Source organism: Pithys albifrons, chromosome 3, assembly GCF_047495875.1.
Source record: "Pithys albifrons albifrons isolate INPA30051 chromosome 3, PitAlb_v1, whole genome shotgun sequence".
Taxonomy (NCBI): Eukaryota; Metazoa; Chordata; class Aves; order Passeriformes; family Thamnophilidae; genus Pithys; species Pithys albifrons.
Genome location: NC_092460.1, coordinates 97,933,647 through 97,961,603, shown reverse-complemented (window position 1 = coordinate 97,961,603; position 27,957 = coordinate 97,933,647). Strand labels below are relative to the sequence as shown.

The following is a 27,957-nucleotide window of genomic DNA, read 5'->3' as shown; positions in this document are numbered from 1 at the left end:
TCTTCAGCCCAGCCCGGAGGAGGAGGAGGGCAAGGGTGGGCGTTCGGAGGATGCGGCTCCCCCAGGTTTTCCCCCTCGGTGGGAGCTTGCGACATGCCAGCAGCGACTCCGCTCCTCCCGCACTCCTGCCCTGAGCGCTCCAGCGGAACTGGACAAAATCAAAAGCATCTGCCCAGGTCAGTGAACACCGATTTGTCTGTTCGTGTGTCCCCTCACCCTCTTTCTCTTTTTTTTTCCTCCTTTTTTTTTTTTAAATTCTCCTTTACTCCTTCTCCACGTGGAGGGCATTAGGATGGAAAGCTCAGCTGAAGGGGCTTGAAACTCAAACCGACCCTCCGTTATTGCTTGGGGGACGTGGGGGAGAAATTGAATTTTCCCGGTGACCTTGGGGAGAGCACCCCCCGATCCGGGAAGGAGCTGAAATTTGGGAAGCGGGTGAGAAGAGGCTGTTTTACCCGTGGTTGTTAGGTGCAAAGGAGTGAGGCTCGGATGCGGTGGGTGGGAGACGGGACACGGCGCTGTCATAGCTGGGATGTGAAATATTAATCGCAGGACGGGAAGGGATAGATATCTGCGAAGTATGACGAATCAGGGCCTTTCCGTGCCTGGCTTCATACCTGTGTGCTTATATATATATTGTATATATATATATATTGTATATATATATACTCGCGTCACTCTGTGAATAGTGATATTCACGCAGGCAGGCATGTACCGATGACTGCGGTTCTGAACGCTTCTCACAAAAAATACCTATTTGATTTGATTCTGTTAGGTCGATGTGTGCTGTGTAGTACATAGTATATGCTATATATGTAGTATTCTATACATTCATGCTAAAAGTATCTAGTATATAATACAAAACAAGAATACTATGATTCTAACAGAATCCATTAGGGACGACCTTCCATCCCTTTCTGCAGATGTTTCTCCTTTTTATACCTTTCAAACCCAAACCAGAGCTACCCCAGAGGTGTGTGGTTAAGGCAGGCTGAGATGAAAAAGGGAGATGGATCCGCTTCGGGATCGAACCCTGCACCTTCCCCGCGGTTCCCGGTCCCGCCGGGAGATCGGCGGCCGGGCCGGGCCGTCTTGGGCTCCACCAGGACTCGGGGCCGAGGTACTAGGCAAGAGTTTCCACTCTCTCCTGGCACCCCTAGATTTAAGTCTCTCTCCTCCTTCCCCCCGTATAGGAAAATTTTCCACTCTGCACACCGGGCGGAGGGTGTTTCAGAAGGAAACCTGGAAATGGTTCGGTCTGTACAAAAAATCCGCGTTAACTGTCATTGAGCTTCTTTAGAACAGAAAAGGGAGAAAATACGTCTGTCTGTCTGTCTGTCTGTCTGTCTATCTATCTATCTATCCCTCCATCCATCCATTCAAGCTCCTCTTACCTTCACGTGCCCGTACACAGTCAGCGAGCTCCGGGTGACGGATTTTAATGAAACCGGATAATTAATAACCACCGACCCTGCTTGTTTTCTCCATTATTTATGGGCCGCAGGTGCGGGGCGGGGGAGCCGGGATCCGGCGGTGCTGCGGGCAGGGGCTGTTGCTCCGACGGGGCGGACACCACTCTCCCTTCCCCGGGATGCATCCCCGGACAGACATGGGGGACAGAGAGGGTCTTGGCAACCTCAGGGCCACGGGAAAGATGAAACAGGAGCCCAGGAAGGAAAGAGGTGAGAGGGAACGTTTATTCCCCCGGAGGCGTTTTGCTTCTGGCTGGGACAAAGCGCTTCCTTCTCCCGGGGATGTGATTTTTTTTTTTAACAGAGCCGAGGGGGGTGTTTTAATTTCAAGCGCGAAAATAAGACGAGAAGGTGTTTCCCCGCAGGGGCAGGCAGGGAGCGTGATGCGGAGGAGGGGAAACATTCTTTGGGGGGCTCCGTTCTCCCCTTGGGATGCGGAGTACATCGCCTTGTGCTTGGACGTGGGGGGGCACAGCATCTCGGGGCGCCTGTATTCGCTCCTCAGGAGAATTTGGGGTGCGGTAGTCCTCTCTTTACAGTGAAAATAAGTCGTGCAGTTTCTAACAGCCTCGGTACTATTTGAATTTTGGTGCTTCTGAGGGTAAATGTGAGCTCCACGTTTACGAAGTGGCTTGCGGGGAGTCCGCCTCGTGCGGAGTTACTCCCGGTGGGTTCTGTGGACAAGAGATGTTTGTTTTGGGGGGTGCAGGGACGGCTTTAAACGAGCAGCAGACAGTCGCTTCCCGGAGCAAATCGCTCCGGTTTTAATCCCTTGAGGTCGGGATATGCCTCTGTGTCTCACCAAGGAGCAGAGTGTTAATTCTGCCACCTCCTCTCACGCCAATCGCCTAGAGATTTGTGTTTTCTTCTTTATCTAAGTCCCGGGGTAATTTCTGCTTTCGGAAAACAAAAATTGTCCTTAAACACGACGGCAGCATCTCCTTCTCCATGGAGTTCGAGGAAAACGGCGCTTGTCGGCTTTAAAGCTTGCAAGATGCATCAATCTGCCTTCAAATCTATTGCTCAAAATGTTTCTGGGAGATCAAGCAAACCCGAGAGTCCCGAAATAAACCGATTGCTCCCCGTCCTTTTTTTTTTTTTTAAGTTCACCCTCCTAGTGCTCATTTCATTAACCTTGCCGTAATTTGGAGTGGCTGTTCAGGCGGTTTTCTGGGTTTTTATTCTCTTATTTTTCAATTTATGGGGTCGAAGTCTTCGCGGAGCGCTGCCCGCCCGCCCCTGCCCAGCGCCGTGAGGCGGGACCCGTTCCCGAGGTGGGAACCTCTCGCCCCGCCTGGAGAGGTGGTAAAAGGGGGAGAATGGGGTAAAAAGGAGTGCGGGAATAAAAAGGAGGAGAACCCCTTGTCAGTGTACACTTTGCTGTATAAGAAAGGAAAAAGTTGGAGGGGAGGTGGGCAGAAAAGGGACTTACCTTGTTGAGCTTGAAAGCGGGGCTGCGCTACGGGGGAAAGGAAGGAAGGAGGGAGGGGAGCAAGGAGGGAAGGGAGCTGGATTCTGCCTGCCATCCCGGAGCAGGACGGGGCACGGACAGAGGGTTGACATGACTCCCCCCTCCCCTTCTCCCCTTTGCCCGGCTCCTCTCCGCGCCTCAGCCGCGCGGTTTGGGGAATGTGTCGGGGGGAGAGGTCGCCCCTGGGACTTGCGGAGCCGGTTTTTGATCTTTCTCAGACTTTTTTTTTTACTCCTGCAGTGTCCCGGGGCAGTCGCCCTCTTCTCGGCTTCAAAGAAGGGAGGGGGGAAGTGGAGGGAAAGAAAGGTCCCAGTTTCTCTCCTCGCAATTTTAATTCTTCGAATTTCTTTTCTACGGCATAGCAGGGGTTTCCCCCCTCTCCTCCCCTCCTCTATCAAATAGCATCATTTGAGCTGAAAAAAAGAGAAAAGTGCGTGCGTCTGGGGTGGGTGGTGGTGCACGAAGGGAGAAAAAATTGGACCCAGTGTAATCAGCCGATGATTTGTTCTCTCTCTAAATTTGCATGGCTCGGCACTTCTTTATGTGCGTGTGTTTATGTTTCCTCCCGACCTTCGCGAAGCAGAGATAAATCAGTTAATAGAATAGAACGGAAATATATACGTATATATTAAAAAAGAGAGAGAACAGTGAGAGAGAAAAAAAAAAGAAAAAGCCACCCATGTGGCTGGTTTCGAAGCAGGGGGTAAGGCTCATGTGGGATGAGAAAGCGGAGATGCAGAAACGCAGTCTCTCTTTCACTTCGACGTCTATTATTATTACTATTATTAATATTAATAATTTTCCAGCCCCTAGCTGGAGGGATGCTGATTATCCTTTTACTCATAAAGTGAGGAGGGGTAGGATGGCCTTGGCGAAATGGATCATAATTCCTGCCTGATTCAGGAAGGGAGAGAAAAAAAAGAGGAAAACAAAATATTCCCTCTTCTCTCCGCCTTTGTTTAACTCAAGATTATCTCGGCAGCTTTACCAGGGCTCAACACCGTTCCACCGGGTCGTCCCGGAGGGCTGGCAGGATCCGTGCCCCAGGAGGGGCTGTCCCAGCCGGGGAGGTGATAACGCCACTCACAGCCCCGGGTCCCTCTCCCTCGGCAAGAGAGCATGTTTCTGTACACAGACAAAAAAAATTAATAATAACCTTCGGAGCTCTGCCCTGGGCCGTGTCCTCTCCATAACCCCCCAATTCTTCGCTCCCGGCTGTTTGTACAGCTTTACCTGTACTATTCTGGTACCCTGGAAAAAAAAAAGGCAACCCAACAAACGTAACTTAATCCCCTTTCAGTCAATTGTCGTTTAAAAGGGGGCTAAAGGAGGAGAGGGGGGAGAAAGGGAAGGGGGGGGGGTGTCTGACTGTCCCCGCCCCGAAGTACCAGTCGTTGCGGTGGGCACCAACGAGGATGGAAGGGCGTGTGGCCCTGTGCCCCGGCTCTAGAACAACCTTTCCTGTACCTTTTTTAGCAGGAAGACCTGAAGGGGAAAAAAAAAAGCAGAGGGGATCGCAGCTTTAGTGTTCTTTGGCTGATCATTTTTAGGGGAGCAGTAGGTTGTGTGACCGCCCCAATCCCACTGACTTTAGGATTTTGCTGTTGATTTTTTTCTTTTTTAAGTTCGCCCTTTTGGGGACCTTTTAGAGCCAGAGGTAGCCCCATTCCCCTCCCTTCCCTTCTCTACTTAGGAGGGATGTTGGAGCCCCGCTCCCCGGCGTCCCCTTCCACTCCGGCAGAATTAACCCCCGAGCCCCCGGCCCTTATCTGGCGGCTGGTGGCAAGCTTGGGGCTAATTGCTCCAACAATGGGCTCCTATTAACGCCGAGTTGTCACTGGAAACCCTGCTGGGGGCTGCCTCGGGGGCGGGGGTGGGCGAGGTGATGGATCTGTAGCCACAGCCTGCGAAAAGGACGGTCAAGGCCAGCGCTCCTCGCAAAACCCCCGGGGACCACAGGATAATCCGAGGAGCGGGGGGAAAAGTTGGTTTTACTCTTTTTTAAGAAAAAATATTCTTTTTTTTTTCTTCTTGTTTTGGTGGAGGGTGCTTTTGCCTTCTCTACCACGACTTCCTCCCGGTTGGGAAAAAGATGGGAAGACCGAATCTACCCAGGATGGGTTGAAAAGAAAGAGGCAGCCTGTGAAAAATAGCTTTGAAAGTGGGTGTCCTCCACCCGCAACTGGGACTATGGCTGCGAGGGACAGGCAGGGGGCAGGATCCCACCGTGACAATCCAGTTGCCCCTCATAGGGGCAGGACAGGGCCCTCAGAGCTGTTCCCACTTCTTATCCTCCCGCCACTGATGGGACTTGCTGTATCTGTTGATTTATTATTTTATTTGACTTATTTTAATTTTAAATTTATTCTCTTTTTCCCTTTATTAATTTATGTTTGTTAATCATTTCGTGCCCTCCAAACAGCTGAAGGAAAGCAATTTCCCCGGTAGCCCCGGACCGGGCTAAAGGCACGTTTAAAAATGACTTAGCAATTTTGTGACCTCTGTATGGAAATTCCCCTCCTGTGACCCCACTGCTGTAGGTCTCAGGGCTGTAACTGCCGGGAGGAGTTGGGGCTGGAATCTCACTCACCTGCCCAAAGGTCCCAGCTCGGCACTAAGACACCTACCCCCTCCCGAATATTAAAATAGACAAAATTACTTTTTCCAAGTGCTGGAGACCGCTCTTGGCAGCAGGATGTGCTTGGGGTGTGGGGAAATTTGGGGAGGGAGATAAAGGACCAAATCCCGGGGAGACACATCGTCCTCACATCCATAAAACACTTAAAGCTGGGAAGAGCGGGAAGCAGAAAGTTTGTGCTCTTGAGCGTTGACCCCTTCTTTACTGTCTTCCTTCTCTCAAACAAATGCCTCCACAAAGAAGGAGGGGTGGGCAAGGGATCACCCCGGTGCTGGGGCACTCCGGCCACCCCACATCGCCCTGTGCGAAGGGACCCGGCGGGGCATCCCGGAAAGCGCATCAGGGGAGATCGCGCTGTTTCCTCCTCCGTTCCCTCTCCAGTGCACCCCAGTTCCTGGGGTATGTAAAGGAGGGGGCACTATACAAAATAAAAAAGCTGCAGGCAACGAGATTCTCTAACTGGGAGGAGAGATAAAATACGAATTTCCCGGAGGGAGTTAAAGCCCCCTGATTAGGGAGGGCAATCCCGCCCCTTGCTCCCCCTTGCCCCCGGCGCCCTAAAGGGATATCGGGAGCGGTGCCCGCCGCACCCCCGGACGTCGACGAGGCTGGACAGGGCGGGGGAGCCACGAGACCCGTCCTCAGGACGGTTCTGGCAGTGGGACGACCTGCCACCCCCATCTCGGCTCGTCCACCCTTTCTCGGCGCTCCCAACCTGGCCCGTTTCTCGGGTTCTCCCCCGTCTGGGTTACGCGGACCTCAAAGCATGGCTGGTTCTCGGCTTTTACACCTGCCTCGGTCGGCGTCGACTTCAAAAATAAAATAAATATACGTATGTGCATCCCCACGGCGCGTCATTCACGCGTGAAACCGCAGCGGTGCTGCTCTGTCCCCACGCCCAACGGCGAAGGGCTGCACCGGGGGCTTAAAACCGGGTTTAAAATCGGCGCCCTCGAGGACCCGTAGCATCCATCCATCCATCCGTCCGTCCATCCCTCCCTCCCTCCGTCGGGTAGCTCAGCTCCGTCGCCCGTCGAGGAGCGAAGCCGGCTCCCGCGGACAGGTTGAGCCCAGCCCGGCCCTCCTGACCGGGAATCGTCGCGGCAGCGGCGGCACCGGCTCTGGCTCCGGCACCAGCACTGGCGCGGCCACCGCTGCGGAGTCCCGGGGTTTAACGAGACTCTCCGGTATAAAAACTCCGCAGAGGCGCTTCCTCTCTCGGCCGGGCACCCAGTGAGTGACTTATTTCAGTGCTTTAAAAAAAAAGTGTTTCCCCCCACCTTCCATCTCTTTTCTTTTTCTTTTCTTTTCTTTTCTTTTCTTTTCTTTTCTTTTCTTTTCTTTTCTTTTCTTTTCTTTTCTTTTCTTTTCTTTTCTTTTCTTTTCTTTTCTTTTCTTTTCTTTTCTTCTTTTCTTTTTTCTTTTCTTTTTCTTTTCTTTTTCTTTTTTATTTTCTTTTATTTTCTTTTTTCTTTTTCTTCTCCCTTTTCTTATTCTTTCTTTCTTCTCTCTTCCTTTTCTCTCTCTCCTTCCTTTCTTTCCGTCTTTTCTCCCTTCTTTCCATCTTTCCTTCCTTTCCCGCTTTCTGTCTTTCCTTTCTCTCCGTATCTTTTGTCTCTCTCTTTCCATCGTCTCTCCCTCGTTCTCACTTTCCTCTCTCCGCTCTCCCCTTCCCCCGTCTCCCCGCTTTCCTCTTTCCCATTTCCCCGTCCCCATTCTGGTGGGATGACCCCGGGGTGCCGCTAGGGGATGCCCTGGCTCAACGCAGCGCCCGGGCCGGCCTGCGGGGCGCGGGCGGGCAGCCAATCAGCGCCGCCGGGGGCCGGCGGGGCGCGGAGGGGCAGCCAATCAGTGACGCCCGCGGCCGGCGCCCCAGTTCCTGCTGGCCGCCCATTGGCTGAGCCCTCGAAGGGGGCGGGGCCGGACGGGGCTCCCGGGGGTCCCGTCGGTCCCGTCCCGGTGCCCCCCAGGGGATGGATCCCCCGGACCCCCAAGGAGTGGATCCCCCTGGACTTCCGACAGATGAACTCCCCCTGTCCTCTCCCAAACTCCATACTGCTTCCCCGCCAGTGCCTGCCCACCCCCGGCATCTCCAGCGGAGCGGGAAGGGGGAAAAAAGCCCATCTTAAACACCCCCTAAAAACATGTTGTTTCTCTGCGCTTGCATCCTTAAAAATAACAAAAGTTAAGTCCTTTAGGAGCCGAAGCCGCTCTAAAGAGGAGAGGCAGGTTTTTATTCTTGAGGCGGGAGGGGTAGCCCCCGAGCTCCTACACCTGCCAGCACATCCCTGCTCTCGGGAGGGCTCCGACCCCTCTCACATCCCCCCGGGAATCAGCGGGAGAACCCAACGCGTCCCTTCCACTCCTGTGTGGGAACACTTGCGGAGTTTGTGGGACAGCGGGAAAACTTAACTACCCCCTTAAAATAGAGAATTAAAAAAAATTAAAATAAAATAATATAAAAGGCGGAGGGGGGGATTAAAAGAAGTTGTTGCTGGGGGGTTCCCGCGGGAGCAGCGCGGGGGCGGCCGGAGCGCCCCGCCGGTCCCCTCCTCAGGCGGGGACAGGCTCCGCCTCCCTCGGGCTTATGACACTGGAACCTCCTTAAGTTGCGTCTCGCCACAGCTGTCTGTAAGCACTGAGCCGGCTGGCGCCATCCTGCTCCTTTCAGAAAGAATGCCTTCCCTGTAAAAAAAAAAAAAAAAAAAAAAAAAAAAAAAAAAAGGAAAGAAAAAAATAGAGAGAGAGGGAGGGAAAAAAATAGAGGAACAAAATAGGGCGAGCGAGCGAGCACAATCTGATCTGATCAAGCACTTTCAGCTTCATCCCTCCTGGGTCACATACTGCTTCTCTACCAAGGTTTGTGCGGAATTTCTGTAGCAACTTTTTGCTTTCTTTTTTCCCCCCCTCTCCTCACCCTCCTTTTCTCCTCACTGTTTCCCTTCACCCCTACCCTCTTCTCCAGAGTTTTACCCCTCCTTGATTTATCCCCCTCCCTCCCTTCTCTTTTCCCCCTGTTTCCCCCTTTCTCGGTTGCATAATAATTAATGAGCAATCAAAGTGACTCTGGGCTGAGGAGCAGCGAATGGCACAAGTTCTCACCGGCTTAAGCCACTGCAGCTTCTCAGGTGCAAATGGAGCAAATAAACAAATAAACAAACAACGGCGACAACAACAACAACAAAAAAGGGTCAAAACCCCCGCATCAAACCCAAGGAAGAGTAAGAGCTGGGCGGCAGGAGCGCAGTGTGAGCTGCTGGGCTCCGCTCCGAGCCGGGAGAGAGCGAAAGAGAAAGAGGCGCTGGGAGAGGTGGGTCCAGGGCAGAGCAGGCGCTTCCCAGGGATGGCAGCTGAGGGATGGGATGGGTTTTCTCCTGCCTAAAAAGTCAGGTGCTAAAGTTCAGAACTTCTCAAGCACGTTTCTCTCCCTGCCTCCCTCTCTCTCTCTCTCTCTGCTCCTTCCCTTTCCTCTCTCTCGTTACAGGTGATCAAAGAAGAGAAACATCTTCAACAGAGCGGAAGATACGAGGGGACTTCACTTCGTAGAGATTTTTTCCCTGAGTTTTATTTTTTCCCCTTTTTTGTCCTTTAAAAATTTTATTATTTTTCCCCTTTTTTCTCTTTTTTTTTAAAAAGTTTTTTTTTTTTTGGAATCGATCATTTATCACCATTAACCCCTCCTTCCTCCACTTTAAACCAAACCTAACCAGAAACATCCCCCAAACTCTCCAAGCACTTTTCTCCGCCCTGCACAACTCCAGCAGCCTCTCCCCCTCCTATCTCAAGCCCTTCGCGCCTTGCTGAGGAGGAGGAGGAGGAGGAGGAAGAGCAGCGGCGGAACAGCAAGCGCGGAAGATGGAGGTCTCCACGGACCAGCCGCGGTGGGTGAGCCACCACCACCCGGCCGTGCTCAATGGGCAGCACCCGGACTCGCATCACCCCACGCTTGGCCATACCTACATGGACCCCACGCAGTATCCTCTCGCCGAGGAAGTGGATGTACTTTTTAATATCGACGGACAAGGCAACCCCGTCCCTCCGTATTATGGCAACTCCGTGAGAGCCACCGTGCAGAGATACCCCACGGCCCACCACGGTGAGTTGCCACTCCGAGACCCGGGTCCCGCGGGGCTGTCCCGGTCCTGCCTCGGTCCCGGTGCCGCCGGCTCCGCGCTCCCCCGAGCCCCGCCGGCCCCGCTCCTGTCGGGCAGACCCTCTCCTGCCGGCGGGGAAACTACGTCACGGGTGGATTTTGGGGTTGGCTTATTGGAAATAAATAAAAATTCAGGCTTACTTCCTTTCTTTCACTTTCTTTATTTCTTTTTATCTTTCTTTTCCTGCTCTTTCTTTCTACTTTTTCTCTTCTATCCCTCTTTCCCCTTTCCTCTTCCTTTCCCTCTCCCTCTTGCTCTCCTTCTTTCAGTTTCTTTCCCTTTCATCTTTCTCTTGTTTTCTTCCTTTTGCTCTCTCTCTTTTGCTTTGGGTTCTCCCCCCTCTCTTTAATTAGGTTAACAGTGTTTTCATACTGTGTTTAGTTTTTGCACGATTAAGCTGCTCTAGGGAAGAAAAGCAAGCTGGAGAGCAGGGGTGTGAAAATGACCCCGCTGTCCTCACGCTTGGGCTATTTCATTCGCACTTAGTGAGCTTGTTAGGTTTGGGTCGAAAGTTTTGCACACCCATCCAGGACAGCACCATAGCGTGGGCTAAAAATAAGAAAGAAAGAAAAAAATGTAGCCTGTAGAAAGAAAAAAATATCAGACCTGGTGCGTTTTCCTGAGGGTCCTGCAGGAAGGTAGTGATCCACAATGTCAATTTTGTTCCTAGATCACGGCTTTTAGAAAGGAGTTGAAATACCTGAGGCCGATGGGGCCCAGGTCCATGGAGGGATGAATATTTTGCTACCATCTTTTATGAAGAATTGGAGAGATTCATTATTTATAGCTAGAGTTTAAAAAAATAGGGAAAAGATGAAAATAGAAAAGTAGGGAAAAGAACAGATGCTGGTTTGTGAAGCTGGACAGTGACCTGTCATGTCGAAATCTAAATCTCCAAGGTTAGCAGTGGAAATCACCCAAAAATCCAGGAGAAGAAAGTGGCATGAGCGAGTGGAGATAGAGCCGAGTGGGTTCAGGGGGTTGCTCCCAGCCCTCAGCAACTTGTTGAGTTCGAGCCTGCATTAGGCTCCGCTCAGTAACTACATTGTTCTGCTATTAGTCCCTTTAAAACAACTATTTCTAAGGATCAGCAGCCTTTGTCCTTTCTTTCTTTTCTTTCCTTTTCATTTATTTTTTTTCCAATATATCAGCAGAAAGTGGAAATGCGGTCTCTCTGATCTAGCCTGAATATTATTTACTATGCTACTTCCTGGAGAAGATAATGAATCTTGACCCTTTCTATTCGTGTAACTCACCTTCCCTTCCTTTCGAACAGCTACTTTCAGTATTGTTCACAAATGTCTGGTATGGTGAAAATCAGTTTGGAGCTTTTCTAGACACACATGAGCTCCCATGAAACATACCTGTCCACACTGCACCAGCTCTTTAACTATCTGTGCCTCTGCGAACATCTGTGTTTGCATCTTTCCTTCTGTATATTCACTAGTCTCCATACACGATACCTACAGAGGTTAAAGCTCTGTAGATGTCAGTGAGTTTCTAGGGCTTTATTAGCAGGCACAAACTTGCTCTCTTCCAGTTGAATAACTGTGTTTTCCAGCCTAGAGCAATTTGTTCAACTTGCTGTGGATTTGGGTAGAGTTGATTATTTGGTTATATTTTTTCTATTTGTTTAGCAAAGGCCGAGATGAATTTAAAATATTAAGTACAAGCCCTTAAGAACATTTATAACCAAAGGGGGGAAAATTGACTGCGTAAATCTAATGGAGTGTTTTTGTTTTGGGGTTTTTTTTACAAAGTCCAGGTCTGTATTTTAAAAGACAGGTGAAGTGTCTCTTGTCACAAGAACGGGATTAGAGTGTTTCTTTTGAGGTAGTTGGTACCCTCTGCATGTGCCATATCACCGCGAAAAAGCCATCCAAAATTTCTGTGCATACTCATGGAAGAAGAAAAGACAAACTAAGCAGTTAGCAAAGTTTATCAGCCCTGTTGGAAAGGTTACTATCATGTGTTCTGGGCATCTTCTGGACTTCTTCGTTTGGCCAGAAAATCCCGAGGCTTTATAGCCCAAGGCTGAACTCGGGAAATCATTTTCCAGCTAAGGAAAAAGATTTTTTCTGCAATCGGGGCTTGGCAATTTCACGCAGGATCTTTGCTTCATGGGATTGCCTCAAAAAGGGAGGCAGTGAAGCAGGACTCTCCAAATCCTGTGTCACAAGGCTGGCACCCCTGGTCAGAGGGTCCCGACCCGGAGACCCGTTCCTGAGCAGGAACGGGGCTGTCACCTCCGTCTCCTGTAGCTTTTAAATTTTAATTTTTAAAGACGAGCGAGGGTTCGCATCAAATGCGATTTTCTTCCCCTCGGCATGCTGAGTTCTTTGGGAAGGAGAAGGGGGGGACGTCCCGGGACCCCCACATAGGACTATGCCAGGGCGGTAGAGGGATGTGACCGACGTGTGTCTGTGTTTTCTCCGAGCAGGGAGCCAGGTGTGCCGCCCCCCGCTGCTGCACGGCTCGCTGCCCTGGCTGGACGGGAGCAAGGCGCTGAGCAGCCATCACAGCGCTTCCCCCTGGAACCTCAGCCCCTTCTCCAAGACCTCCATCCATCACAGCTCACCGGGACCTCTTTCCGTCTACCCACCCGCCTCCACTTCCACTTTATCCGCCGGCCACTCCAGCCCGCACCTTTTCACCTTCCCGCCGACCCCTCCTAAAGATGTGTCCCCGGATCCGTCCATCTCCACCCCCGGCTCCACCGGCTCCACCCGGCAGGACGAAAAGGAATGCATCAAATACCAGGTGTCCCTGGCAGATACCATGAAGCTGGAGTCCTCTCACTCTCGGAGCAGCATGGCCTCTTTAGGAGGAGCCACCTCCTCCGCTCATCACCCCATCACTACCTACCCACCATATGTCCCAGAATATGGCTCTGGACTTTTTCCCCCCAGTAGCCTCTTAGGAGGATCGCCAACCGGGTTTGGGTGTAAATCGCGACCGAAAGCACGGTCAAGCACAGGTAGGGCTTTTGGCTTCTTCATCCCCGTTGTTCGGGAGAGGAAGCTATGGGGGGAAAAAGTGGGAGGGCAACGGGATGGGGCTGCGTCCCTCGCACCTTTCTGCACGCAGAGAGATGTGCACAAGCATCCGTGTTATGACTAGCGGGGGATGAAGCCCTCGTGCGGGACACAAACGACACTTTACCTTCCCCACAGGTGGCTCTGCTGGGTTTACAACCAAATTCTCTTGTCCAACCCGGGCTGGGGTTAGAACCCGGTCCAAGACCCCAGATCACCCACCCGTTGCCGCTGGGCTCCTGCCCGGGGGGAGACCCAGCCCCTCCAGCGCCCACGGTGTGCTCAGCTGTGGCGCCCGGGGAGGAAGCGAAACCGAGGGAACCGCAACATTAGTGATCTCTCTGTATTTTAATAATGGTCCTAAATCCCGGCCAACTTCCCCCGCCTGCCCTCCGCCTCGCTCTTCCCAGGGCCTCTTCCCATGCGGCGCCCGGGGATGCAGGGAGGGTTTTCCCCGGAGCGGTGCGGAGAGCTCGCCCACGCAGCGCCCAGCCCCAGCCAGCTCCGCTCCTGGGGCTTTGGAAGACCCAAGAAGTGTCTCCCTGGCCGCCCTTCTCAGGGGAAGCGGGGGGGTCCCAGCGTTATGAGGAGTGGGAAGAGGGGCTGCGCGGCTCCGGCTCCCGACGGCTGGACGCTCCCGGCTTGCACGTCTGTGTGCACCGAGGGGAATGTGTGAGCCGACGAGTGTGTGTGTGTGTGTGTGTGTGTGTGTGTGTGTGTGTGTGTGCAGTGGAAAGGGCGAATAGTCAAAACTCTTTTTTTTTTTTAGCTTTTTTCTTTTTTTTCCTGTATTTTTTTCCGAGGAGGCTGCTGCAGGGTTGCCTGGCATGAATGAGATCAGTTTTCAGGGTTTTTCCAGGGTGACATTTACTCTGTCTGTCTGAGCAGGGACTGTCTCTATTTAGCTGATATGTTTGAGCTAATCCAATTATTTTCAGACTGCTGCACGCGACAGTTGCATTGTTTATCCAGCGCCAGAAACTTTAATAGAGTCCGGATGCGGTTAGAGTGACAAAAAACCCCAGACCTGTATGTTTTGTACATGAAAGCAGGAGAGAGAGAGATAGAGTGAAACAAAAGAGAGGGACAGAGACTCAAACAGCCCCGGATCGGCTGCCCCGTTTAACTGGAGGGGAACAAAACGACCTGGGTATTAACGAGAGCGGCTCCCCGCCTGGCCCCAGTATGGACCGGGTGCTATGTCCGGTGTAGGGACCGGTTTACTCTCGCCCCGGGCGGTGCTGAGCATCCCCCGGCCGCCCCGGCGGCCGCCGAGCCGCAGCTCTCGCCGGGGTACCGGCTGCGCGGTATTTTCAAACCGTCTTGGCCCCCCTCCACCCTGCCCTCTTGTTTTCCTTTTGCCACTTTCTGTTACTTTACCTTCTAGAAAGACATCTGCGGTTCGTGATAAACCAACCCCAGCAGCAACACCTATTTTTTTCTTTCTTTTTCTTTTTCTTCTTTAAAAGTTGATTTGAGCAACCTGAAAGCTTGCAGACAAAGGGTTAGAGCCGGAGAAAAAAAGGGATAGAGGGGGTGTTTTTGCAGGATGGAAGAGGGAAAAAACTGCTGCAAATGTGTTTTATTTTTTTATTGTTGGGGGGTGAGAGGAGAGGAGTTCAGTGCAAAGGCTCTGGAAAAACGGTTGCTGTTTGTGGTTAGGGCACGGATGCCTCTTGCTCGAAGGCAGCGCGGGCTGGGGCAGCGGGGAGCCGGCTCTGTGCTGAGTTCACTCTGCTCTGCCTGGGCTGAGGTCTGCTGCTGCTCTCAGGTGGGCCGCGAGTGACATTAGGCACAAGAAAACCTCCCCCAGTAAACCAAAGACCCATCAAAACAACATTCAACCCTCTAAAATTAGCTGAGAGGCATACCCATACCCTCCTTAAACTGGGAACTGGTGGGCTGGAGGAGATTCCCCCCTGTAATAGCCAGGGAGAGGATAAAGAGATGCTCAAAGGAAGAAGGAGGAGGGAAACACCTTAATTGAGTACTCAGGCAGGCTTGGGCCTGTTTGCTATCCCAGTTAGCAGGGATGGACCATGAGGCTGCAGATGCAGTGGGGAAACCAGAGGGGTTTCTGCAAGTTTTGGGTAGTGGAAGCTTAATTGCAAATTAATCAATAGCAGATACTGGCAGAGGTGTGTGTTGGCTGGGGCTGGGGAGATGTTTTTGTTGTTGATCTGTGATTATTTTGGGGGTCCTTGATGTGGTTTGACCTGATGTCAGAGGTAGAGCCCCTCAGGCTCATGCTCATGCCTGGGAGATGAGGCAGGGCTCAAAGAATGACCAAAGGATCTCACACACATCAGAAAGGGGAGCATGGAGTTAAATATTGTATCCAAACAAGGGTAGAGGGTTGGAGGCTTCTTGCAGAGTCTGCCAGGATTTGTCTGGTCCATAGGGCAACATGGGATCTGGAGAGTTGTAGAAGTCCTTCATCCAAAAGTGAGAGGGAATTGTCAGTCACCCCCTCGTTAAAAGTGGGACCTAGGGGAGGAGTGAGAGCTCCTCCAGGGAGCCCCTTGAGCTACCATGGCATTTGGGTTGTCATTGTCACCATCTCTCTTCCCTGCTTCTAGGACACAGGCTTGATGCTGCCTGTGGAGTGGTGCTGGGGAGGGAAACAGGATCAGACCCCACTGGATTCCACTCAGCCGGTGTCAGGGACAGCGTTCAGTCATGGCATTGGACCCTGACTTGGACATGCTGAGCTTGGGGAGGACTGGCAGAGTCTGGCATGGCTGGGGCTGTTGGGAGGTTCTGGCTTTTTGGGGAGGGGCTTTCCCTAGCCCATTTTACCTCTACTTTCCCTAAGTGAATGATGTGCTCTCTTGTTTCCAGAAGGCAGGGAGTGTGTAAATTGTGGGGCTACCTCAACCCCCCTGTGGAGAAGAGATGGCACCGGGCACTATTTGTGTAACGCCTGTGGACTCTATCACAAAATGAATGGGCAGAACCGGCCCCTGATCAAACCCAAGAGAAGGCTGGTGAGTTTAATTATATTTCATTCTATTTTTTTCTTTCTGCAACTTTTGCTTCCTATCTGCAGCTCGTCATGGACAGGGAACCTCAGCCAGCTTCCAGTGGTCTCACTGCGTCAGAGGGTTGGGAGGGAGGGATTCTTGGAGAGATGATCCCAGCTAGTCTGGTCCTCAGTTGTCTGGTCCTCTTGCAAACTGCGAAACAGGTTTAAAAATCAAGATCCAGGGCCTCTTGCAAAGGAGAACTGAGTTTTCTCCCAGGTCGCAATAGGACAGGTGCTTCCACACAGGGCTTCTGGATGGTGACCCCAAGGCTCTTAACAGGGCCTAAGGGCAGAATGATAATTTCCTAGTGACCCAGGAGATTATCAGGAGAACAGGATTTCTACTGGGCTTTCCACTAGCTGCCTTCCCTTTCTTAAGTGTGTCTCCATCCCTGCTAGCTGGTGGTGTCATGGAGAAGGGACCCTGACTTGATCCCAGGTGCCACTGGGGCATCAGACAGACCTTGGTCCTGCAAAGAAGTTGCACCATCAGTACTGGTACCAGGGGTACCACTGGTACCATTACTGGTCATTTGTTCCTGTGCCATCTGAGTCTCAAATTGTGCCATTCCCCTCCAAGCTGGTGTGGGCAAGGCCACAAGGCAGGGGATGGTGAGTGTGCAAAACTGAGCATATGGCCAGGCCACAGAAGTTTGAGGAAGATGAAATATGCAGGCAAATGTTTGACATTATAGTTACAAGCCTGGTGACTGTTCTATGTACAGGCAATACGTTACAACATCCCCAGTGATCTATTCATGCACTTCCCTGGAAGCCACAAAAAGGTTTGAAAGTTGAGTGCATGGCTAATAAATATGTTGAAGTATATTTGTCAAATAATCAGGCAGACCACAAGGGGAAAAAAAAACATATCAAGTGGGAGAAAAAATTATGGTCCCTGCTTGGGAAGTTATTGAATGTTTCAAATGGAGGCACATTTGGTTTCATAAGGATTAAAGATGTGGAAGGGCTCCTGAGGGCTGCTCGCAATGCAGAAGAAAAGTGGCTTTCACCTCTCTATGGAATTTCTGAGCTGATGGACATATCTGGCCAGTTACATGAGGCTTGTGCCTGGCATGGCCGGAGCCTGCAGGCAGGAGGGAGTTGGTTCATTGACTTCAGGTTCATTGTGAAGGTGTTCATGGCCTCTGTCTGGCAGCTCTTAGGTCTGAATCAGCTTCCTCACCTGTGAGATGCCCATAAAATTGGATTGGCTTTATTCCCTCTGGCAGCAGGAAGCATTTCTGGGGTACATTCCCAGGAGGGGTTATGCTGTGAGGGGCAGCAGTGACAACTCTGTCTGGTCGTGTGAGTTTTGGGGAAGTTGCGGGTTTGTAGCTCTATCCCCTAAACTTCCTGCGTACAAAACCTCTCCACGCCCCCCAGTATGGACTTTTCCCATACAGGAAAATATCTGTCTCCCTCATCTTTCATGCCCTTGTTAGAAAAAAGGAAAAGCTTTCTAGGGAGGGAAGTACAGGCAGGAATTTCAATTTTTTTGGGGCAACTCTCTTGTTCTCTTCTCCTCCATCCCGGCCCTTCTGTTTTAAACACACAGCCCTCGTTTTCTTTATTTTTTTTCCCTCATTCTCTCTTTATGTGTAAAGTTAACTTCCTAGGAAAAAGCTGCCGGATATCTGAGCCCTGGAGATAACTCCTAAACAACAGCTCGGTTTCCCCAGCCCAAACACACAGGAGCTTGAGCGTATCCAAACAAGCGGAGGGGGAGGCAGAATAGGAAAGCGGCTGGAAAGGGGGGGAGAGCTTTCAAAAAGTGTCTGATGGAACCATGAAAGAATGTCCTGAGTCACCCCGAGCCCGGCACATGTAAAATGAACTATATAAATAAATACATAGTAAAAGGTCATTCTTGGAGGGGAAAAAAAGAGAAAGAATGAAAAGAAGTAAAGAGAGACCTTGTCTTGCATAATCACTCCAATCTTTGGGCATTTTAGTTAAAGTTTAAGTTACAAAAAGTTCCTCTTCTTTGAATATGACCTCTCCTAAATGTGAAATTTGATTTTTCTACAATTTTTCCCCCCCTACCATTGCTGGGGAAAAGAGAAACGTTCCTAATACTGTTTGCATCATTATTTATTTGCCTTGTTACCCTCTGAAAAAAACCCCAAAACAATCAGAAGGCACCAAAGCTGGACCTGTGTTTGCATTTCATGTGTCTGGCTGTGCATGTGGCTGTGGCTTGACTGGATCTCTGTGCCTTGTGATGGCAGGCGGGCTGGGAAAGGCAGTGTGTGGATGGAGACTCAGCATGGGGATCCAGCTCCTTCCCACTGCCTGAAGTTTCCTACATGATGTCAGGTTTTGTAGGATCTGATCACAGCTGTGCTGAAACTAATCATAGGATTCAATGGGTGAGAGAGAGGAAGCAAAGAAATTCTTAGGTTCTGAGAATGCAGCTCAAGCCTCATTAAATTCAATAGGCATCTTTGTAAGAGTGTCCCTTCAGGTGAGATGGATGGAGCCTTGCTAGCTGAGGGGGCTCAGACAGCTTTGCTTCATCTTGGCAGGAAGGTAGAAGACCTGGAGATGTTGGTGGGGAGATCAAGAACAGGCAGGTGGTACCATCACTCTGTTAAAAAGGTCTAAAACCCTCCTGGAGAGCATTCTTGTCCCTCTCACAGCCAGTGATAGTGCTGTCACTGCTGAAATAAAACCTTCCTTTAGTTTTTCTCCTTTCCCTGCCCATGTGGATGCAGAGCTATCCATTTCCATGTCCAGTCATGCTGTTTTTGGAAGGTTTATAGCCAGTTTCTAAGCAGACCCATGCACATGCCATCCTGTTGTAGGAAACTGATGCTTGCGGCTTTGTGGGTAAATCCAGACACTGAAACTGCCCCTTAATTAAGCATCTTTATCAGCATTTGGTTCCTCCTGCACCCTTCTCAATTCTACCTTCTCATCAGTCAATGCTTCTGAAGTTGTGGACTCACAGGCAGCTGGACCATGGGGTCTGGTCCTACAGATGATATGGGGCAGCTAATTAGTCATTCCATTACTGACATGGCTGGGCCCCGGGTTGGTGATTAGCTCAGTGGATGCCATTGCTGGGAGCCTTACAATAGTGTTATTCATTGTTTCCTGCCCGCTGCCGGTGTCTCTGGTAGATGCTGGTACAGCATAAAAGGTACAGTCTGGGACCGAAAGAACTTAAAATATTCATCTAATGATGCTGAAGTTTTGTAGGGGAAATGTGGTAGTTGGAAAAGGTTTTAGAGAAGACAGTGGATGTTTTGATTTATTTGCTTATTTAACGTCAGAGTTCGTTTGAAGGCAGCAAAGTGGTGACCAGGCGTGTCTTTTGAAGGCACTTGCAGTAAGAGAAATTACGGTGAGCACTATGTAGAAACCCCAAATATCTTCAAAGAGGATGTTTCCCCTGTGTGGGCTGAGTCAAATATCACTGGTTTTTAGAAATTTCCTTAGGCTTGATTTTTGGGTCTGATAAGGGCAAAGCTGCCACTGTGAAGCTCAATCCAGACTCTGAGCCACTCGTGTCCCTCTGAGCCACACATGCCCCTTGGAGCCACACATGCTGGCTGGTGGGAGCTGGGTGGCAGAGACCTGCAGACTCATCTCCCAGCTCTCAATGAGAACCCAGTTCTGCAAAGTGTTGTCTCTGAGCTGCTTTTAAAGCGCATTCATTATCCTGGTGATTTTGATGGGAACCAAATTTGAGTCTATGGCATGATCAGGAGGAAGATAGGACTGAGATGCGTGTACGCCCATTGTTTTGGGGCTCTGCTGTTCATGGTGGGATGCTTTGTCTTCTCTGCTGGCACTGGGATTTTTGCAACCAAAGACCCATGTGTTCCCAACTCCTGCTGGTCATCAGCATGGAGAAGTCAGCTAAAGGCCTTCTCAGGCTTGGGATCACCTCAGTTCAGAGTGGTTTATGGTCAGGCAAAATGGAACAGTCCCCATGGGCAGCCTGAGAGAGCCACTTGCTGCCAGACCAGGCACTCTGTGATGCTTCCTAGTGCTCATGGGGATTGTCTTATTTATTTTTTAGACAACCCTTTTTGTCTAATTAAAAGAAAAAAAAGTCCTCCTCTATCTAAAGCAAAATGCACCCATCCTCTCTCCACCTACGCCGCATTCAATTATGATTAAAATTGCAACATGACCTAACAAGAGTTGGTATTAACGTTAACGCTGTGCCAGTGTCCATGTTTGCATTTTGGCTTTGTTGTACTGTATCCAAAGATGTGGTATTTTCTGTTTTTTTTTTTTTTTTAATGTTGGATGCACTACAGTGTGCGGCTGTGTGGGGTGAGGGGTAAATTTGAAACAGTAAGAGCACAAAAGAGAGCATTAAAGGCTCAGTTCTGCAAGGTGCCAAGCATTGCTATGATCTGGCAAATCGCTTAAGCACATGTTTTAACTTTAAGCACATGAGCAGTCCCATTGAAAGCAATGCATTGGGATGAAATCAGAGCTCTGGGACTGTGTCATATTGATGAAGAAGAGATAGGATGGGATCTAAAGGCTTTTTTTTTTTTGTAGGCACTTGCACACACACAAAAACTCATACGCGCTCACACAGCAGTTTGAAAACTCCTGTTCTTCCTTCAGTGGGAGAAGGACAAATTGTTTTCTAAAGTTATAGTTTTTAAATGATGAGCATGAATTCATGCATGTGAAAGGAGAATGACTTTACTAAATTTGACTTTGCTAAATCATTATCACAGCCAACAAAAAAGCATTCTGTGTACACTTTGACACGCAGAATTTTTTTCTCGTTCCTACCCGTTTATGAAATGGTAAATTCTGCTTTCGGGCTTGTTACCAATCCTTAAATAAACATGAAGGTTTGGGCTGCAAAAAGGGTGTAATTAAAAAGTTGGGATTCTTGCTCTTTGCCACAGTGTTATTTCCGATCTGGAGCCTGTATGCTTTGAAGTTGAGCTGAATTTACAGGACCGGGCTGTGCCTGCGGTCGGTCCCGGTGAGCAGCTGCCCACCTGGGTCTCACCCGGCACTCGTTGGAGCTGTTGTGACTCATACCATTGACTGTTCAGGCCCTGACTGCAGAATTAGACCCCTGGGGGGTCTAGGAGAATTAAGATGGAAAGACATGTTGGCATTTAAATAATATTTTCCCCTCTGGAATGGGCTGTGCCAGCGCTGCTAATTTTGATGAGTTCTATCAGAGGTTTAGCACTCACTTTTAGGATGCCCTTTGGCACCTGATTCAGTTCACATATAATTTGGGATTAAAGTACCTTGGGGATTTTTTTCACAATTATTATTTGTTCTCACAAGTCAGTTTCTGGAGGCCTCTGCTGATGTGCGTCAGTCTTGCAGGGTTGATGTTTTCTTTGTCAGAAATTTTGCTGATTGCTTTTTTTTTTTTTAACATGGGTGTTTTTCTCTTCTTCTTTTCCCCTGTCTCTCTCCCTCCTTCCCATAGTCTGCAGCCAGGAGGGCGGGCACGTCCTGTGCAAACTGTCAGACCACCACTACCACCCTGTGGAGGAGAAATGCCAACGGCGATCCTGTCTGTAACGCCTGTGGGCTCTACTACAAGCTGCACAATGTAAGTGTGACTGTAGCACTCAATAGCGGTGCCTCAGCTTCAGTGCTTGATGGTCTAAATCTTCCTTGACTTAAAGATTTCCAGTCTTGGGTGGAAGAGACCCCTGTTATCCCTTTGGGGACCTTGGGGGTGGGAATGATGAGTTGTCAGCCTTTCAAACATAGCCTGTCCAACTTGGAGAGGTATAAAACAGGGCTATCTGTGGGTAATGTTAGAGCTTTCCCATGCCTGAGCCAAGAAAGGAGGGGTGGATCAACACAGACAGACATTATCTGCTGCTGATTGGGCTCAGAGGGTTGGAAAAGACAACATGCCATCCTGCAAGCTGATACCCCTCCTATGTGTAGCTTGGTTGGTCCAGCAAATACAAACTCTGGAAAAAAAGTAAAATGTGCCAGTAACTATTTAGATAATTCTGGGTTTGTGGCTGCCTTTGTCCAGTTCCCAAAGATGATTTATTTAGGTCTTGTGTTTGCCCTCTTTGACGCAAGTGATTCCTAAACCAAAAAAGGACTTGATTTAGTTAGTGGGTTGTGGAGTCTGCTTAACCTGTGATGTGAATTTTAAAGCATCTGTCATGGAAGGGAAGGAAAAATGAAATGAAATGGCTGGCAGATTTAATCTAATATCTCCATGCAAAACTTGCAGGAACCAGGGATATGTGCCCTAGGAAAAGAGATAAAAGGACCTGAAAAGTCTTCTATTGAATGATACTCCTAATAAGGGAGACTTAAGGCTACTTCTGTTACTCTCATTCCACATGTGGCATTAGAATAACTATTATGTCAGAAGAAGGAAAAGACTTGCAGTTTCTCTGCTTTGATAAAGAGTTTTTTCTCCCTAGTGGTTGATTGCTTTATGTTTGGTTTAGAAATCTGTAGCTGTGTTTTGCCCTTATGTCCACCCATGCAAACACATCAAAGACACATTGGGTTTCATGGGGCACCCAACCCTTTTGGTGTCTCAGTCCCTTCCATTTGTTATTTCAAACTCTTTAGTTTCTTAGGATGAGTAAACAAGTTTGGATTAAGTAAAAAAAATCCCAGCAAACAACCAGGCTAATTTTTCACCTGTTTCATGGGAAACATCTCTCTTGGAAAAAAGGAAAATGTGTTTACCCTTCAGTGGGCAGGTGTCTCAGCATGTTTAGAGTCCTATGTAGTAAGCAAAGCTTGTCATCAAACTCTCAGTGTGATCACTGCAAACAAACAGGTTGGATCCACAGCAAAAGCTCTCAGAATATTCCAAGAAAGTATTCTGTTTGCTATTTCCTTGGCAAGAAGGGTGCAAGGTCAGCCAGCTTCACTGGAGTCTGTGCTTGTGCTTTGTTTTAATTTTGGCCTTGTAGCCACCACTGGTAGGAGTTGAATCATGTAGTTTGGGAAACTTATAGGGACATCTCAGCAAAGGCCTTTGAAGAAATCAAGCTCTTCTCAGGTGACGTTGGCTGATGTGTTTGAATGAGATGACTTGGACCCTTGAAGACAATGTAGTTTCTCCTCATGACTGCAAAAGATGGCAGTATGATGAGTTACTTACGTTGTGTCTACTTACATTGTAGACATCTGACTACAGAAATCCCTCCTGAGGTGTCTGGAGTGGTGTCTGAATGCTGAGGCTCTCCAGTAAGGTGCCTGCAAGAGCAAGTCCTTTTCCTTTTCATACTAACATTGCAAACCTAGTTGGCCTGAATTGACCTCTCGATCCACTGTTTAGGGAAACACTGATCCAGCTCTGAAATTTGTGACATGGGGCAGGCCTTGAGCACATTGGAACCATTTTCATATTCATTAAAAACACCAACAGCTGCATAAAAGCTCAGCACAGCTACTTACCAAAGTCAAGTAGTATCTTGCCTTATGAGCAACTCCATTAATGGGACCTGCTTAAATGAAACCCCCAGAGGACTGAGATCCTGTGTGAAGCAGTATAAGTAGGCAAGGATACTAAAATCTGGATATGAGTGGGTAGTCCTTTCTTATTTTTTTAAATCTTCTTAAAATATTTAGTTATGACTGTGGTGAGAAGTATGGTGCTGCTTCCTGTGTGTATCTGTTCTAAATGGGTTTTATATCAGGAGAGGTGTTGGGAATAGAGGGGCTGATGGCACCATGTCCCTTCCAAGCATCTGAGTGGGGCACACATGTTGTGCCAATTCCAGTGGAAGGTCTTTGGATGCTTGGAAGGTGCCTTAAACCTGTTTCAGGCTAGACTGTAGCAAATTCCTGGCTGCCTTTTTATCCATCTCCCTCCCCACTTTTTCTTCTTCTTTGGTTTAATGAAACTTTCTTGGACCTGAACATCATTAGAATATTTTAATGGATTGATCTGCAGTTGAAACTTTACCAGATTTTATGTCCACACTGAGAATGATTGCAGTGAAAAGGCTGGTATTTTTTCATGGTGCTCATTTTTGTCATGGGGCTGTATCAGTTTGTTTTACTGTTGATTCCCACAGCTTAAGCAAACCCATTTATCAGTAGGATATAAGCAATAATCATAATAGTCTTGGGGTGCATTTAGTGAAGCTGTTGGCATTCCTCCCACTGACTTTAACAAGAGTCAGCTCCATTAATACCAGTATTAACAATGACTAATATTTCACATTGATATGGTGCCTTTCATCCTGTGGCATCCCAGAGTGCTTTCTAAGATACAGCCAGCCTGGAAGATTAACCCAACATTGTAATGACTATGTCTGAAGGATAAATCCGCTTCAGTGACAGGACCTTATTGAGGTCAATGGCAAAATCCCATTGTCTTCAGTCAGAGCAAGATCAGACCTATAATAGTTAAGACTATCCCCTGCATTTGATCTGTTGAATATGAGGTTCTCATCTTTGTTGCTTTAGTCCTTAGAAATGGGTTGAGCCTTCATGCACTTCAGCGATGGATGGGAGTGTACCTTGCTATAGGTGCACTGCAAACTGGACTGTGCCCATAGAAGTGAGTGATTTGACAGTCTTTTTGGCAAAATTCATCAATAAAGGCCCCTTTTACAATACCCTAAAGCAGGGCTATGTGTCCCGAGAGCAGAGCAGCCAGTACTTTGCATATGATAAAACAAAGAGCATAATTCCTGCCCATAATTAATTGGCTCCATCTGAAATTAATGAATTTCATATACATGAGTTGGGCTGGTTTAATTTTAATTTAGCATGTGTTTGTCATTTTTATCAGAATGAATTTTCACGGAGAAGGTCTTCCCTCTGGGTCTTTCATTTCTCTACCCCAGAAACAGGGATGGGTCCATGCTTTTGATGTTTTGGGGACCACTTTAACCCTGCTGTGACTGGTCTTTGAAGTTGCTGGAAAGATTTTCCAGCTTGCTGCTTAGACTGTACTGGTCTCACTCTCCCTAGAATTTATCTGAGTCCTTATCTATTTGGCACTTGGGGCAGTTGCCCTCTTGGAGTGTGAGACTATGTACACTGGGATGATGTGTCCAGCCAACAGCTTGGGTGGCAGCTCTGACCCCAGCTGTGGGGCTGGCCATGCCTTTGTCACCATCCTGAACAAAACTGGTATTCCCATCCTTGAGTCTGACATCAAATAGTGGCCTGGGCCAACCTACTCTTAGTGACAGAGTGAAACATCAGAGATGTTGCTTTGGGGAAGTGTTCATTCTCCTGTGGGACATGACACCAAGCAACAGAGGGTCAGGACCCCATGCCTCCATCTTTGAATGTATCAGGGACCTATTATAACCCAGCCTTCCAGAGGAGAGAAATCTGATAATGATTCACATGCTGTGAGAAAAGGGACCAGGAATCAGGAGCAACAAGTGAAACTTTGGTGTGATCTGAAAGAAGGGAATGCTTCGTTCCTTGTGCTGATTTAAGGTCTTATGGGTGAAGAGCTGCTCAGGACTCTTCCAGGGACATTTTTCATTGTCCTTCGCTGGGACTGAGACAGTAGATCCTGGTGGACAGGGAATCCATCTTTTCTCCCTTTTTCACCTTTTGCAGAATGCATCATGTGCTTACATTTATTATGAAAAGTTGTTCAGCCCCAGGGTGGTTTGCTGGGCTCCTCAGCCTTCTGCTATAGGTGAAATCTCGCAGAGGAGCCACTGCAATACCCCCATAGACCCCTAAGTCTGGGGTTTTAAGGTTGTTTATGGATATTGGATGCATAAGTATCTTCCCAAATGTGGTTTGTTGGGGTTTCACATCACATATGCTAGTGCATGTTGTAATGCTGTCTCTCTATGCAGCATGGAATCATAGAATCATGGAATACCCTGAGCTGGAAGGAACCCACTAGGATCATCAAAGCCCAGATCCTGGCCCTGCACAGGACAACCTCAATTAATAAGAGCAATAAGAGTTTCTTACAGGACTTCCAACAGAACATTTGCTGCTACCATTTTCTAACCCTGATGGGTGCATGGATGATTGTTGCTCCTACGTAGATCCATGCAGAAGAATTTGATGTTTAGTTTTCCTATGGATGTATCTCTATACAAGTAAAAAATTCTCTGCTGAGCACTAGAGATACCTATTTCAGCCCCATAAAAAAGCCTGGGAGGCTTTGGAAATAAAATCAGGTTGACTAAAGTAAACCAGAAAGGATGATCAGAGAAAAATCTTCGGACAGAAAAAAATTAAGACAAATACCTGTTGCTTTTGTGAGGAGTGGCCCAGCTTCCTAATGCCCCTGTGAAAGTTTGAGATCCCTGGTAGCACTGAAATCCCAGCAGCTCTTGCCGCTAATGGTTTTAGATCAGACAGGAAGCCTCAGGGTGACATGGTGTCTGTAGGGAATATTTCTAGGTGATAATGATTGGTTTCATTCCTAAACACGGTACAATTACCTAATGTGCAGATAGTTGAAATTTTTCAGCAGCTGTGAGTTATTTGGGTATGCTTTGCTCTTATGTGGCTCTGTCAGCAATCTATTGCTGTCTCTTCTTCAGAAATTTTGACTGAACTTGGGACTTCCTGGTGGGATGTGAATTTTGGGATTGAGGGAAAGAGGTTGTGTAACGATGGCACATGGGGTGTACAGGGGAGGAGGGGAGTGCTGACCTGCTGGTCCTGAGCACACCCCCAGGACTGTCAGGGCTCGGGGTATGCAGATCCCACAGTGATCTGGGGAGAAGGAATGGAAGCACAAAAAAAATAATTGATTTTTGTTTAGATTAACAGACCCCTGACTATGAAGAAAGAAGGAATTCAGACCAGAAACCGAAAAATGTCTAGCAAATCCAAAAAGTGCAAAAAGGTCCATGACAACCTTGAAGACTTTCCCAAGAGCAGCTCCTTTAACCCTGCTGCCCTCTCCAGACACATGTCCTCCATCAGCCACATCTCACCTTTCAGTCACTCCAGCCACATGCTGACTACACCGACACCGATGCATCCTCCATCCAGCCTCTCCTTCGGACCTCACCATCCTTCCAGTATGGTCACTGCCATGGGTTAGCAAGAGACTCCCCTGCTGAATGCTTATGGTCTCAAAATGAGATTTACTTTATATACTTGCATTTTTGCAGGCGTGTGGTTATGGGTCTGACGTCCCGAATCAAATGGGAGGGGGAAAAAAAAAGGATTAAAAAAAATAAAAAAAAGTTATTTGAAGGCGTAAGAGAGAGAAAAAAATTAAAAACTGAAAAAAAAACTACAAAAAGCACAAAAAAGGAAAAAAAAAGAAAAAAAGAGAAAAATGTAAAAAAAAGTTTTAAAAAAGTGATGTTTGCCACTTTTTAAAGGAACTCACTATGGCGTCTATGTATTCTTACCCACTGAATCTGGATACCATTTGTGAATAAGCCATTCAGAACTTGCATTCCCTATTGGACAGGATCTCTAGTGCTGTGAAAAAAATAAAATAAAATAAAATAAAAAATGCTGAACATTGCATATAACTTATATTGTAAGAAATACTGTACATTTGAGGAAGACTTTATTGCATCTGAGGAGCTGTAAAGAAAAAAAGGCATGAAGGACTCTGAGAGAATTTTTTTTTTAAAAGAAAAGAAAAAAAAGAAGATGGGAGGACAATTTAAAAACCAGAAAAACAAACAATGCAGACCAAGAGGAAACACGGTCTTACGAACAAATGGACCAACTGCCAGTCATGTCTTCTCCTTTTATTTTATTTTTATTTTGGTTTATTTGTTTTTTTGTCGGTTTTCTTTTTGGTTTCTTTTTCGTTTCCGGGGAGGGGGAGGGGGCTGGCTAGAACGGTTTTGATGATGCATTAACTAACAAACTAACTAACTAAATAACTAAATAAAAAAAAAGCTGTAGGGAGATCATTCATTTTGGGCCACGGGCCTTTTACATAGGAAGTACCAATGGTGTCAGGCAATCAGTGTTAACATGCGGACATTGCCAACAAGGGGGTTTCAGATAGCCATTCTCCAGGTCTATACGCATTGTGAACAAGTTCCTGTAATTGTTGTTTGTATGTATAATTCAACGCACCAAAATAAGAAAGATGTAGATTTATTTCATCCTATTATACAGACTGAATGGTTGTACAAATTTATTTACTGCTAGTGATAAGACCTGCTTTTTTTTTTGTTTTGTTTTCATATTTTTTCCTCCTTTTTTTTTTTTTGAGAATAAACTAGATTAAATTCTGTTGACTTAACAGTG

General features: G+C 48.2%; 1 protein-coding gene across 6 annotated transcripts; it reads left to right on the top strand.

Annotated features, from left to right (window-relative positions):
- Positions 1 to 27,957, top strand: GATA3 (GATA binding protein 3). Of its 6 annotated transcripts, none has more exons than XM_071552842.1 (6): positions 1 to 176; positions 9,066 to 9,677; positions 12,176 to 12,712; positions 15,612 to 15,757; positions 21,227 to 21,352; positions 26,495 to 27,957. In XM_071552842.1, exons 2-6 carry the CDS (start codon positions 9,437 to 9,439, stop codon positions 26,777 to 26,779), a joined length of 1,335 nt encoding a protein of 444 aa, XP_071408943.1. In that variant the 5' UTR covers positions 1 to 176; positions 9,066 to 9,436; the 3' UTR covers positions 26,780 to 27,957. The 6 variants fall into 6 exon arrangements, with proteins under 6 accessions (XP_071408943.1, XP_071408944.1, XP_071408945.1 ...); XM_071552843.1 differs by lacking the exon at positions 1 to 176 and adding an exon at positions 6,734 to 6,814; XM_071552844.1 differs by lacking the exon at positions 1 to 176 and adding an exon at positions 8,190 to 8,440 and having other exon boundaries at positions 15,615 to 15,757.